This window comes from Myotis davidii, unplaced genomic scaffold (assembly GCF_000327345.1).
Source record: "Myotis davidii unplaced genomic scaffold, ASM32734v1 scaffold54, whole genome shotgun sequence".
NCBI classification, from domain to species: domain Eukaryota; kingdom Metazoa; phylum Chordata; class Mammalia; order Chiroptera; family Vespertilionidae; genus Myotis; species Myotis davidii.
The window spans coordinates 3699111-3715013 of record NW_006287915.1 but is presented as its reverse complement, the minus strand read 5'-3'; the positions used below and the strand labels follow the sequence as shown (position 1 = coordinate 3715013).

The window sequence follows — 15903 nt, the reverse complement described above, 5'->3', positions numbered from 1 at the left end:
TTTTAGAGTCTGAAACACATGAAGTTCCCGTTTCCAGCGTTATTGATGATGCTGAGAAGCCTGTTATTTATTAGTACTTTCAGGAAAGAACAAGAAAAATGTCAGGAAACAACAGTGACTTTCAAATAAATGAGCTCTATTGGTAATCCATTTTCCACTGAATGAATTAAGTAGGATATGCACCTAAAACCTTTCATTTTATTCTAGCCACATATCCATATACAAACTAACTAGAAGCCACACAAATATAGTAGTATATTTCTTGGTTATATTTCTATTGAGAAAAAAAATATACATGCAGGTAATTGGGTTTTATAAGGAACAAAAATGTTAATTATAAGAAAAAATTAATTGAGGTAATGAGTAAACAAAGGTTTTCTAGCAAATTCTAGCTATAGTGATTAATTGATTAAAGAGATTTCAATTAGGTATTTGGGATGGTATTCTTTTTAAATTATTCATACTCTGCATACTTCATACCATTTTAATCCTGAAAATTTAAAATCTATTTTATCCCCAAAATGCTATTTTCAGAGCACCACAGACTAACTTCTTTGGACAAAGGAAGCTGGTTGCTTGGAAACATCAATCAAACTGGCTATTTTAGAGTCAACTATGATTTAAGGAATTGGAGATTATTAATTGATCAATTAATCAGGAACCATGAGGTAAACTGGGTTTACTCATCAATGATCTGTTCTAATATGTGAACCTGACATTTTAATCCTGAATGATTCCACTTTTTTTCTGGTTGACCTCACAGATTCTCTCCGTCAGTAATCGAGCAGGCTTGATCGACGATGCCTTCAGCTTAGCCAGGTATGTTTTCCTGTCGATCTCCACGATAAAACTCATGCCCTTAAGACTTCCTCTAGGAGCTAAATAGTATGAATGTTTTGAATAATAAATCTTTTAGAAACAATTTCTTACTCACATTCCTGGTGTTTGGAGATGAATTATAATAGTGTCCCACACTCTTGATCAATAGCATCCAAAGGGTATTTCTGGGTCAGAAGGAACTTGATCAATTTTCTCTGTAAGTTCAATGTAACCCTCTGGAGGTTAATAATATCCTTCCAATTTTATTAATGAACTCTACAAAATAACCATTATGCCATATTTGAGTTTTGATGGAAAATGCCTTCAAGCTTCAGCATTTATTTTCTTGAAATATACTGGTATATCTTTTTATAATGTTCTCTGAACTTAATTCATTATGAAGAACTTATGCTGAAAGATAAGAATAAATATTCCTCAGAGTAAAGCTGTTCTGGACAAAATGTGTATCACTCTTGTAGCAGAAGTTGATTATGCTAGTTGTAGAAATATTTGTGTTACTTTTATTATGGAAGGCCCCTGCCAGGGAAGGCGCTGGCTTTGTTTTAAATTCATGTCAACTGAACCCATGATGAAGGCAGAGCCTTATCTTGGGGGCATATCTAACCAAGAGGTGGGAATGCCTCAGTTGACCTTCAAAGCCAGGTGCCAGGAAATGGGTTCTTACCTAAATCTGGTCAGGCACCAGGAAGGAATGCGATTCGGACCCACCAGAGGTGACTGTTTACGAGGAAGCTACAAGAATGCACACATTCCCCCTTCTATTTACCCTTAGTAAGACTTCCTGGTATTTGACTATAAATAAAAGTTGCCGCGCTGGCTCTGGGCCCTGTTCATCTATCAGAGAGCAGACGCCACACCCGGTCCGAGCTTTCCTCTATTTCTGTCTCAGTCTTGTTTTATTCAATTTTCCTTAAACCTCGTCGAGTTCTATTCAAGATTTCATCAACTCCCGAGTTCTCTCTCTGTGCACTGATCGCAGGAAGAGAGAACGCCATTCCCCCCATATCTCACACCACGAACAGGGATTCCCATATTTTATAATTATATTTATAATGTTAACATCAGCTATTCTTTTGAAGAATCATTAAATTCCACATTTTTGTTGATTTTTATTTTTTACATCAGTAAAATTCCTTAGAAATAATGTTGATCATAAACGCAATATATTTACTCAATTTTAAGAGTGATGAAGCAAACTCATATTTTTTAGTATTTTGTATTTCACATCCAATTGCAGTTTTAATTTTAATAATCTGATATTAAAAGCTACAGGTTAGGTCAGTGGTCAGCAAACTCATTAGTCAACAGAGCCAGATATCAACAGTACAATGATTGAAATTTCCTTTGAGAGCCAAATTTTTTAAACTTAAACTATATAGGTAGGTACATTGTTATTAGCTTAATTAGGGCACTCCTAAGGCTTAGGAAGAGCCACACTCAAGGGGCCAAAGAGCTGCATGTGGCTCGAGAGTCGCAGTTTGCCGACCTAACCGTTAGGTCATTGGTAATTTTTATCACTTGTTTTTCACATTTTACCACATCTTTTACTATCATAATTGTGTAAAACCAGTTAAATATGTCTGTGCTGATACAAACATATAACTTGTTCTACTAATAAGCTTTGTTTCATACATAGGACCTGAAACTGTTTTTACAATTTGTGTATACAATCAAATTTCAATTCTCTTTCATGCACTAATAATTATACCACCCATAGGATTCTAATTCATTAAAACTAATGGGATTATATATTGAAGGCTTAATAATTACTGTAACAGCAGGCAAAGGTTAGGGTCAGGTTATAGAGGTTGATTTTTATAAAAAGAAATAAGGTAGAAGAAAGAACACATCAAAATGGCAAAGAAGAAATTATAGATGTTCTCAAATAAAATAAAATAAAAACAAAATAAAATCCCTTGCCTTTCTATTATCACTAAGGAAGCCAAGAACTATTACTAATACATTCTCTTATTTGATGAGTGATGCTGTATCAGTGCCTCATTCTGACCAGGCATGTAGAGTTTTAAGCACAAAATTGCCTACTCACTCAACGGCAAATCTAAGGACATTCTATCAGCAAGGAAATCGTTAATGAATCCATACCAGGTGGATGTAGTTATCTAATGAGAACAGGGCGAATGAGGGCTGTTCCCTACCATAGCACCATCTAATTAGGGGGAAATTTAGAATAGAGGTGAATAAAGCCTACTGATACAGTGATATGTGGAGATAATGATTAAGATGCAGCTTTTGCTCTATAGTAAGATATGAAGACTTTGAAGAAAATATAAGGTGTGATGTGAAGATTATTTTGATATAGAAGTTTAGTTATTTCATTAAGCCAGAAAGAGAATGTATTTAATGTAACATTGCATTAAAAGAGTCAGGAGAGAGAGAGAGAGAGTGTGTGTGTGAGAGAGAGAGAGAGAGAGAGAGAGAGAGAGAGAGAGAGAGAGAGATTGGAATCTAAAAGAGAGCTAATAATTATTAAGCACTTATAAGGTTCTAGGCCAGTGGTTCTCAAGCTTGGCTGCACATTAGAATCATCTCATCCTCCAGAGGCCCAGAAATCAGGATTTTAAAAAGATTCCCAGGTGATTCTAATGTGCAGCCAAGGTTGAGAACCACTGGTCTAGACACTGTTCTGTTTTACATATAGGAATTTGTTCAGTTCTCACAATAATTTTATGAGATAAGTAGATAGCTACTATTTTTATTCTCACTTTATAGGAAAACGGAGACTCAAAGAGGTCAAATTACTTGCCCAAAGAGTCACACAGCCAGTAATCGATGGGGCTAGGTTTTGGCCCTTGTGGTCTGACTGTAGAGCCCGTGCTTTTGTATATATATCATCTGTATATCTCTATCTCTATATCTCTATCATCTCTATCTCTGTCTCTGTTTCTATCTCTATTTCTTTCTCATTTAATCTATATCATCTATGTCTGCATCTATCTATATATCTATATCTATATTATCTATATATACCTATATCTATGTATCTATACCTATCTCTCGGCAGTAATATTTGTTATTTTAAAAAAGAGCCAGGCCATATAGAAGGACTGAATAGTTCAGATGGATCTTTGTGGATCTGAACTGTTGGTAGGAAAACAAATAAGTAGTGATATCCTAAAGACATAGGACAGATGGAGATGGAAAAGAAGAGATCTTTTGACTTATATATGCACTAAATGTTGGAAGTTATTTTTAAATGGAATATTTAATTTAATTTAGTTGGATGAATTATTTTTTTCAAAAATTAAATTTTTGTTGACTAAGACAGAACATTGTTTTCATAGCTAACTGTGGAAGCCTTAAATGTCTGAAGTAAACAATTTCATTATTTTTTATACAAATTAACCAGGAAAATAGCAAATCTCATTGAAATACATATTAAACTTTCTCTTACTGATATTAAAATAACTTTCCTATTGGAATGCAAGTAAAGAAATGCAAAACGAGATATTCAGGCAAGTGCCCTGCACTTACTTGGTTAAGTTATTCATATTTCACTGAATTCTAGTACATGTTTCATGTAGGTTTGCTACTAATCTGTATAAACTTTCTTTTCATTTTTATAACACATCATGCTCTCTTTAGCAACTTACACAAGTAGAAAATTGCCCATTATATGAAATTTCTTCCCGTTCTTATCTCACTTGTCTCTCAGGAACAGTACTAGTCACATGAAAAAATTATTTCAGTTGCATTCCCTTCACTGAAGCTTTTCCTGTCGTCCCCAGTAAGAATAAGGTGACACCCAGAAGACCTCAGTTATAGCAGTTGTCACCTTGTAGCTCAACCACTTACCTTTCTGGGCCCCTGATGATTCTTGGGTGGTCTTAAGGACCTGGCTTTGTCTCATTCGTGCATTACTACTGCCTGACTTAATCTTTGGTACAGGATTTGGCCAATATATGTTTCTTGCATGAATTGATGATTAATTATTAGTTATCCAAACTATAAATATCCATGCTGCTATTTTTGTGCAATGAAGTAAACATATTCTAGGTATCCTTTTAATGTTGTTTTTCAAAACATAAATGCCACATGAATGCATTTTAATTGTACAACATTTAAACAGAAGGGAAATACAATGTGAAAATGTTCTTTCCCTTCCCTACTCTGTCAACACTTTACCCTCCTCACAGGTAAAATTATTATTTGGTCTCTATTAATCCAGCAATTTTTTCTTTACATTTTCATATAGTTTATTTATTTATTTTTTACATGAACATAATGCATTCTGTTCTCTGGCTCATTTATAAAAATAAGTCAGGGAGGTTTATTCCATTGTTCCTGATTTTCCAATATAATAAACAAGACGGCAGCGGGTATCCTTGAACAGTCTTTTGTTGTGCATATATGTATTTTTATAACAACGTGCAAGTGAAATATTTGGTTCAAAGAGTAGAAAACTTTTAATAAATATTACAAATTTGCATTCTAAAGACTTCCACAGTTTAACCTTCTATGAACTATGTCTAATAAGGCTTAATTCCCTTAAACCTACCATGATCATGAAGTATCTTTTACATTTTTGAAACTCTGGCAGCAACAACAAATTTCCTTGAAGTTGTTATAGAACTAATTAAATTAGGCTGTGCATCTTTTCTATATATACATTATATATATATATACACACACACACACACATTTGCAATTTGTATTTTTTCTTTTGTGAATTACCTGGTTAAGAAAAAAAATATTAAAACCTAATAGAAGATGGGTGAGGTGTTTTCCTGTTCTATTTTCTTATATATTTAGGATTTTTGGATAGTAAAATTTTTTGTAGCATGCATTTTTTACTGTATTTTCTCTATTTAATATGTGCTTTTTTTTTTTTTACTTTGTAATGTATTTCATCATTAAAATGTTTAATTTATATGTCACATCATTTCTTTTATAGCTTTCTGGCTATCTGGTTCATCTCACATAGAAGACCTTTTCTAGCTGAAGATTTTGGAAGTACTCTTCTTATTTCTCACCACTTTGTTTTTATGTCTATTGTTTCAACCCTTCCTTCTCGAGTTCATTTTTATGTATAGAATGAAATTGGGGTCTAATTTTCGTTAACATCAACATATTGATAACTAATCATATCAATTCTACTTATTAAAAAGGCTGTCCTTATTCACATATTTGAAATGATAGCTTTATCTTAAAGCAAATGCTCATATGTTAGGGAATTGTTTCACTTGTTTAATTGGCCTCTTTGATACCAGTGCCATATTGTTCTAATTAATTTAACATTATAGAATGTTGTGGTTGACAAAATATTCTCTTGTCCCTGTTTAAAATCTTACATATTTTCTCTTAAATATATATATTTTTAGAATCAGTTTAACAAAGCCCATTAAAAATTCTGCTATAGTTATGACTGAATATGCATTGAATTTATAAATTAAAGTTAAATAATTAATGTATTTTCAAATATGAGCTTTCTAGTATGAAAACATTATCACTCCCTATTTATCCAGGTCCATCAGTCAAGGTCTTTGATACATAGGTTGTGGTAACATCATATTATTTCCTGATTTTAGAAAATGATATGTGTTTTTATAGGAAACTAGAGGCCTGGTGCCACTGGTGGGGTCCCTCGGCCTGGCATGTCCCTCTCCCAATCCAGGACCCCTCAGAGATATTGGAGAGCTGGTTTCAGCCCGATCCCCGCAGGTCAGGCCAAGGGACCCCACCAGTGCAGAAGCCGTGCACCTGTCCTCTAGTATGCATATAAGATCTTTATTTAATCTCCTCTTGCCCTCCCCTCTCCCCCTTCCCTCTGAGATTCATCAGTCTGTTCCATGTTTCCATGCCTGTGGTTTCTGTTCCTGTGTTGAGTGTCTGCCCCCTGGTGGTTAGTGCACGTCATCATTACCATTCGGCTGGTCAACCAGTTGCTTAGGCTTTCATATATATAAACGGTACTGCTTCTGCACTTACATATTCTAATTTTCATTGCTGTTATATAGGAATCAATCAATTGATTTCCATGCAAATACTATTGTGTTTTTACTTGAACTTTTAATTAGGGACTAAAATGCCTAGATTTTTGTTGTTGTTGTTGTTTTGTATTTGTGTTGTATGTGTTTTGTTTTTGTTTTGATAGAGCATTGTTTAATTGGGAGATATAAAAATCAACAAGATGCATTCCTTGTTTTAAATGAATTCACAATCTAGTAGAGAAAATACACTGTAGATAATGAACCAAATTCAGTATATAAGTGCTATGAATAAAATATTATGAAAGTATTGGGAAGTGAAGAATTAATTTGGCTTAGGAGATTATGGAGCACATGATATAGGGAATAACATTAGAAGAATGAAAATTGACTATTGAAATCCATTAAAGGCTTATAGGTAGGAGAATAAGTCTAGGAAAAGTGTAAACTAGATGGCCCTATGTCAGGAGAACTATTACAACAGTAATGCTCATGCTACAACTTGGATAAAGCAGAGATTTGAGAGGGAGTGGAATTGGCAGCTAGGTAAGGTAAGAACTCCTATTAGCTTCATATGTGATGGAAACTAGAAATTTGGAAGATTTGCAAGAGAAATTGTAGTGACCAGTGGATTTGGATATTTAACACTATTAACATGCTCTGATTACAAATTTAAAAAGCTATAAAGTGTGTATCACTGTAATGTAGGACTATGTTGTATTTTGTTTGAAATATTCAATATACATGAAAATTATTTGGAAAATTTATAAATACCCCAAAAAGTTCCAGGATACTTCCTCCTCCTCCTCCTCCTCCTCCTCCTCTTGGCCCTGGGTGGTTTGTGCACTGATTTATTTATTTAGTCACCACTTTTCTAGAAAATTCAATTATGCGGAACACATGCCAGTTTACTGCATTATTAATATCATGACATATTTGTTCAGCCTGTGTAGCATATTTTAAATTTTTTTGTCATAGCTATTCCATTAAGAGTCCAATCACTTACAAAGCCTTCACAAGAACAGATTATTACAACTTAGTTTGAAAGCTTCATTAAGGAATAAGGTAGAAGTTTTTTTTTTCTTTTCTTTTTTTTATGAAATCTTTATTGTTCAGATTATTACATTTGTTCCTCTTTTTTTCCCCCCATAGCTCCCCTCCACCCAGTTCCCACCCTACCCTCTGCCCTTACCCCCCCATTGTCCTCATCCATAGGTGCACAATTTTTGTCCAGTCTCTTCCCGCACCCCCCACACCCCTTACCCCCCAAGAATAGTGAGTCCATTCCCTTTCTATGTCCCTGATTCTATTATAATCACCAGTTCATTCTGTCCATCAGATTATTTATTCACTTGATTCTTAGATTCACTTGTTGATAGATGCATACTTGTTGTTCATAATTAGTATCTTTACCTTTTTCTTCTTCTTCCTCTTCTTAAAGGATACCTTTCAGCATTTCATATAATATTGGTTTGGTGGTGATGAACTCCTTTAGCTTTTATTTTTTAATATTAATATCTTCCTAACAAAAACATATTGCAGATTATGAATGTCACACTTAGAAGAGCTCTATTATTGGTGAGCACTCATTGTTAGTGCTTACTATAGTTTTGATAAATACATGTTAATAATTGATAAATACATTCTTATTGATTTGTCTCAAAGTTCATAAATCTGAGATATGTTAGGGAAACTGGACATCCAATACATGAGCCAGTGAACATACAATGGCCCTAAAAGAAGCACATTATGACAACACCCCAAACCTACACGTACATGTTATTTTTGTTTCGGAACTCTGGTTTCAGAACTGGTGGCATTGTGAACACCACCTGAAGAGTGTTTGCAGATTGAGTCGTAGTATTTGGCTCCTTCTGGGACTTCTTTCATCATGGCTTTTACTAGAAGTCCTTCTGTTTCTTCTACCTGGCTCTCCAGTATCTTGCTTAAAGTTTCTCTTGCAAATTATGTGTTGATCATTTCTTCACTCATTGTAGAGAATAGTAGCATGATGTGCCTGAAAAGCACCTGTGCCGATTCAGCTGGGCTAGATGAGGAGCTATATTTCCTACTTTGATAGCAGGTTGTTTAAATGTGTAATCTGCTGACCTTTCAGAGATGAAATGGAGAAGGAATGACTTAGAAACCTTCTGTGAGAAATACCTTGGCAGATTGGACGTTTTGTCCTGACTCCCCCACTCTGTTATGGTGATAATGAGCTCGCTTCACTTCAGCTGAGCATTGCAATGCAAAACCTGATTAAGGGTCCTGGGTGCCTGTCTCCTGCTTTATAAATTCCAATTTTATAAAGGATGTTTAGTTTATGAATCATTTCTTTAATCTCCACCTTTTTCTTTTTAAAGTATTATATAATCTCAGCGTAAACATTTTTCTTTCTCAGTTGTGCTTTATAATGAAACCATGAAAGTTATTATTAACAATAGATTATTGAGAATACTGATTAAAACACATTTTATATTGTGCTCACTGGCATGGGGAGAAGGATGATTCTTTAGCTGTTTGTATTAGACTCATTGGACAGAAGTATCCATGTAATTATGTTCTTATTTATCTTTTGTTGAGTCACCTTAATGTGTGTGCCAAAGGATTACAATTAAATAGGAAATCCTGAAAGTGATAAAATTGTTTATTGCAAAGAACATTTATTGTTGCTCTAATCCCCTGTCATTGACTGGGGGATATTAAAATTATCTGGTAGTTACCTTCTCAGCCTTTCTAACTGGTGTGCATCTTATCATGCCAAGAACATGGCTCATAGTGAGTTCCTTCAGAAGCTTTCTGGCCATCAAAAGATCATGCTATTTCTCACATCTCTGAGGCTGGGATTCTAATGATCTATTTGTCACCATCAGCTAATGCCCCTCTTGAGATATACAAAAAGTTACCTTGAAGACCTCTATTTTTTATACCTTTTTGCATGCAATTACTTAACAATTCATATCCCAAACACCTCCAAATTGGTCTTAGTTTATACAACACTTTGCCAAAGGTAAATATTAAATATAGTTCGAAAGCATTTTCAGGACATTTCACTATAATGAACTTGATGTCACCGGCTTTTTTTCTATGATAACCCAGTAAGAGCTTAGAGTATGTGCCTGAATTTTCAAGCTACACTGCTCCTACATGCATAATGGCCCAAGGTTAGAGAGTGAGGTAGCATGTTCCTTTGTCATAGGCTATTCTGTTTGAAATATTCAAAGTACATGAAAATTCTTTGGAAAATTTGTCACAGTTGATAGACCACTTCACTTCTATGTTTAGAATCTTTTGAGCATGAGCCCCAGGTGTTGCCCTGGGAAGGAGAATTTAGGAGGCGGTACCATACCAGGGACTTCTGGGAAATACACACCTTCTAAGACACTAAGGGCAGGCCTGTGGCCCTTGAGGACGTCACCCTTTCTTAGAGACTAATAAATTGTACTGCATTAAATCTAAAGCACATTTGTAACCCTCCAGGGCCAACTTTGTTTCAGCTCTGTAGGTGAAAGTGCTTTAATATTAATGTCAAATGTCTGAGAGTGCTAAGTAAAAAGTATGAGAGACAGTTTGACATCGTTTCTATAGGTTTGATTCATTTTCATAGCAAACAGCCGTCACTCTTGAGTTACAAAAGTATGGGTGATGTTTGTAGGTTACATGGGTTTGCATGAGCTATTCTTTTTAAAGAATAAGTAGTATACATTTCCAAATTCAAACACAAATTTGTTTGAATATATATATATGTACATAGATATACATATATATACTCTTTAACATCTCACAATTTAAAAACAATTTTATAATTAATGTGGTAGTTAGTACTGTCCAGTTATATTTGACACAAAACTGTGATTTTTTTTTGTTCTCTAATTGTTTTGAAACCTGAGCCTGATATTGCATGATAATTTATTCTAGAATCTCTGAGCTCCCCCAAGAATTTGAAATACTTGACTGTCCACAAATAATTTAAACTATTTAGCAGAGCTCCCTTCAAAATGGTCATTTATACCATCAACTTTACTTGAACAAATATTTGTAATATATATTTTTAACGTAAAGACCTGAATTATTATCTTAGTGTTTCTCCTTTAAGAATTTGAGTATTCCCTTCTGCTGCTTGCTGGGAATCTTTTCATATTCAGGTGCAGTGCTCCTTTGTGCATGATCTAAGAGACCGCCTACATCAGAATCACCTGAGAGGTTTTGTTAGAAATTGCATATTCCCATGACTACCTGGGAGCCTGCACTCTATGCAGCACTTCATGAGATTCAGACAAGCACGATAATGTGAAAATCACTTCTTTTGAGGCTAAGAGGGTATTGATGGCATCCGTTTAGAAAGACAGGTGCTTCTTTGATTCTGGAAGGCCTGGGAGTAGGCATCCTTGATAATAATAGTAAGCACCACTTTCTTTGGATCCTTGAGCCATCATGAGCTGATCATTCAACAATTAAGATATCAGGGAATCCAAAATACTTTTTTATTCTTATTCTTAAATATGTAACCCTTTCAGATATCTTATCTGATGCCATACTTTTGTAACTCATAATGTGGGCGTCTCAGAAATTTTCCCAAGCATGCAAAGGCACTGGAGGGTTCTGTTGTCATTAGGAGACACTTTTCCTGCCACATGAGCACATCGGCACACATCAAGCATGCACGTGCATATAGGACTCGCAGGTGGTCGATAATTTCCTTGGTGAAAGGCATTGCAGAATTTTCTTGCAAGTTCACCTGGCATCTCAACATGAAAGATTCTGCAAATTTATTGACAATGCAAGTAGGCAGGAATAGTAGCACTACCTACCACAAGTTTTAATTGAGAGAAGATTATTTAGGTTTTGTGATTATTATGTGATGTTCTTTGAGGGAATCAAGAACTTGAAAGATAAAGGGAAGAAAAGAAAAGTAAATAGGTTCTTTCAGCAAGGGATAATTGATTTTAAAAAAGGAGAGAGTTTTGTAGTAGTCTTAGTCTGTGGAAAAATGAAATGAATCCTGCTGTTTGACTTGTTCATATAAAATCTAATTTTCACACACATACACAGGCTTCTTTCATTTTTATTATAACAACTTAAATTATAAAAGAAATAGTTAAAAGGGGAACGTATAAATATGTGTACCAATGCAGGTTTTATGGTAGAGTAGTAATTATTTACTGGTTTAAGTTGCCTTGTAATGACATTTTCCTATCTTAGAAGTGAGATTCCTGGGGCCTTCTGATAGTCTTCTTTCCTAACAACATACTAACCAGCCAGTGATAAAGTAAAGAACTGCTCATGTTTTTCTCCCAGAATTCAGAAAATCTAATCAAAAGTTATTTCCCAAAGGTAGTAGTGTTACCTCAATAAGGAATCCAGAATATAAAGGAAAATAGGTATTTTTAAAATATATATTTTTATTAATTTCTGAGAGGAAGGAAGAGGGAGAGAGAGATAGAAACATCAGTGATGAGAGAGAATCATTGATTGGCTGCCTCCTGCACACTCCTCACTGGGGATCGAGCCTGCAACTCAGGTAAGTGCCCTTGGCTGGAATCAAACCTGGGACCCTTTAATGCACAGGTTGATGTTTTATCTATTGAGCCAAACCAGCTATGGAGAAAATAGGTATTTTTTATCAGTTTCTATTTGCCATGAAAATTTGAAGATTTTATTTTTATATTTGAAGAGGCAATAATTTTGGGAAGAGGGGTAAGGAAATTCAGTTCCCACATTTTGTGCTCTGACGGTGAGTGATTCATTCAAATTAACACACATTTTTGCTTATGTGACAAATCTTAAAGCCATGGGAGATGATTTGAAATACACAATGTTCTCTGGTAATTTTATGCAATTTGCACTATTCTGGGTGGAATGCTTCTAGTGTCCTTACGCGGAATGGAGTGCCAGTAAAGAGGCCTTCACAATTTTGGATGTAAGAAAACATGAGATCAGAAAAATCTGACTCATTGCAACTGTGCCAAAACCTATTCAATGTGATTGAAAGATAGGAGTGCAGGCCCGCTCAGAGGCTAAGAAGTAGTGCTGGACCCCGCAGAATCAGACCCCATTTGAATCACAGATTGGATTCTTCCTAAACCCGGAGCATTGTTGATTCTCGCTGCTAAAGGAAGGTAGGCAAAGATTCCCAGTTGTTCAGCTGCTTCACCTAATTAGGATCAGCATTAAACAGAAGTTCAACATCAACTCTTCAGGTCACCAGGTGGTAGAGCTAACCAGAAGTGCAAAAAGAGAGTTTGTAATAAGGAGGAAAATGTCAGTCTAGCATGTGACAAATTCAAGTAAGGCTAATGGGCCCTGAAGAGAATAGTGACTGAGTATCAGCGAGTTTTATGTGGATGAGAACTTAAACAAACTCTAAATTTAAGTTGAGGGTTTTGGGGAATGCTGTCAGAAATGCCAAAATAGAAAGAACACCACGTGAAAATTAGTTGTTTTTGCATTCCCAGTGTGCAAATGTATTGGAAATTAATTGCATATGCTGAGGGCAAGATCAAGAATTTTATCCATGCCATATTGAGGGAAATGTTACTTCTCATATTCAATGTAATTGAGACTAAAATAATTACAGAAATATACTTACTAGGCAAAGCAATTAGGCCACTGGCTTCCTACTTTACTATATTTTTAATATCTATCTTTGTAGAGTTTCTCAGGTTTTCTATTACCATTTTTTAAAGGTTACTGCATTCTACTGAGTTTTGACATTGATAGACTCAGTTCTTTTTTAGGGTGTGAGGAGTTAAGAAATACATAGGAAAATTTGTGCTTCAAGAAATGCAAAGTAATATTGTAAGGTATTTCAATAAATTATATATACAGTGTGAATGTTAATGAGTTTGTTGACAGGTAGATGATAGATACATGGATTGAAAGGCAGGTGAATAACAAAGACAGAGCCATGACGCTTACTTTATGTAATGATAAAATCACTATATTTGGCCTCAAAAGGTTATTTTTAATTTCATATGAGAAAAGTCATATAGAATTTTAAAATGTGAGAATCATAGCTGAGATTTAGTTAAAATAAATTCAAGTATTTTCCTTAGTAAAAGGAAGATATTACTGATTTAAATATTTTCTGTGCATGATTTATATACTAAATAATTATCACATATAACAAAAACTTATAAGTGTTTGATGAAGAAATTGTTCAATATCCACTTTCTTCAAGATATGCCAAATTAAAAGTAAGGTAAGAATATATGTGTGTGTGTTTTTTAAATTTGTTAGTTTGTATTTCATCATTAGAAATCTATAGGAACTAGTTAGAAAATCTGTCAATAGTTACTTGGTTTATATGTGCTATCATTAAATAATTATTTTTCATTGCAGATACGTTAATTATAAAGTGTCTTTATATGGTATTGTCCTTATCATCTACACGTAAGTGATATGACAACATATTTCACAAACAAGCAAAATAAAAATAATGAAAAGCACTTCAAAATGCTTTTAGTAGATTAACTTTTTTATTTTAATTTTTGATGCTTATTAGTAGGAATAATTCACAAATGGAACATTATATTATACAAAGTTAGTCACCAATATTTTCCAATTATATAATAATGGCTTTTTACAGTCGAAACAGGGGATTTAAGAATATATGTAGGCAGGGATGGAAATGGCAATCCCAAATGGCCTGTACACAATGTGACAGTTCATTTGTTAAACAAATATTTAATGAACACTACTGAGTACCAGGCACTGTTATAGACACTTGAGTGAATAGCAGTGAATAAATGAGTCAGAGTTCCTGGTTCATAGAGCTTACATTAATGGAGAATGATTAAAGTCAGATTATCACACAAATAAATATCTGTCAGATGGCAATTCTTTTAGAGTAAATAAATAATAAAGCAAAGGATGGGAGAGAGGGCACAGAGAAGCAGGTTATTTTAAATATGGTGGTCAGGGATGCTCTCACTTTTCAGTTGAGTTGTGACCTAATAGAAGTAAAGAAGGGAGCCATCTGGTAGTCGAGCATCCAGATATGTGAGTGCAGAGGTCCTGAGGTAGGTTGTGTGTGGCATGTTCAAGGGAAAGGAGACAGATAGATGCATCTCTAATGGAGTAAGTGGCATAGCAGTATGTGATGATTTTAGAGAAGTAACAGAGCACTGATCACATAAAGCCCTGTATACTACTGTGAGGATTTGGGATTTTATTCTGGGTGAGTAGGAAAGTCATTATGAGGGTTTTGAACAGAAGGTTGACGTGATCAAACATGTTAAAGGGTCAATCTGGCTGCTCTATTGAGAATATACTATGAGAGAACAAGTGCGGAAGCAGAGAGCCCTGTATGACAGGCAATCAAGACAAACTCTATTAAGAGAGCTATTGAGAACCATACAGTGGCCCTTTACCTGGTGAAGAACAAGAGATGCTCCGGAGTACCTTGGTAGCTTCCTGAGTGGCAGAAGTTTACATACCTGAGCTATAGACCCATGCAGGTATTTTCCTGGAAAATAGTTACTCAATCAGTAATAGCACAAATAATAGACATTTTTATCTTCTTTTAAGCATGTGGGTTGTTTCCAGTTTTGGTGCACTATGAATAATGCTGCTGTGATCCTTTGCATATGCATCTTTATGTGAAGATATATCAGTATATATATGCTTTCCTTTCTCTTAGTAACTGCCTAGGAGTGGGCCCTTTACCTGGTGAAGAACAAGAGATGCTCCGGAGTACCTTGGTAGCTTCCTGAGTGGCAGAAGTTTACATACCTGAGCTATAGACCCATGCAGGTATTTTCCTGGAAAATAGTTACTCATTCATCAGTAATAGCACAAATAATAGACATTTATATCTTTTAAGCATGTGGGTTGTTTCCAGTTTTGCCATGCAGGTATTTTCCTGGAAAATAGTTACTCAATCAGTAATAGCACAAATAATAGACATTTGTATCTTTAAGCATGTGGGTTGCTTCCAGTTTTAGTGCACTATGAATAATGCTGCTGTGATCCTTTGCATATGCATCTTTATGTGAAGATATATCAGTATATATATGCTTTCCTTTCTCTTAGTAACTGCCTAGGAGTGGACTTGATGGTTGTCTGGTAAGATTACTTAACTAGATACAGCCATACTGGGTTACAAAGTGGCTGGACC

At 34.8% G+C, this 15903-nt stretch overlaps 1 protein-coding gene across 1 annotated transcript in view; it reads left to right on the top strand.

Moving 5' to 3' along the window:
* Positions 1-15903, top strand: part of TRHDE (thyrotropin releasing hormone degrading enzyme) — a gene marked incomplete at its 5' end in the record, with an annotated part of 386911 nt that overhangs the window by 293899 nt on the left and 77109 nt on the right. Inside the window, 2 exons of the mRNA XM_006759751.1 lie at positions 535-668; positions 764-819. Of these exons, the coding sequence (XP_006759814.1) occupies positions 535-668; positions 764-819 (190 nt within the window). The remainder of the gene's footprint in view (positions 1-534; positions 669-763; positions 820-15903) is intronic.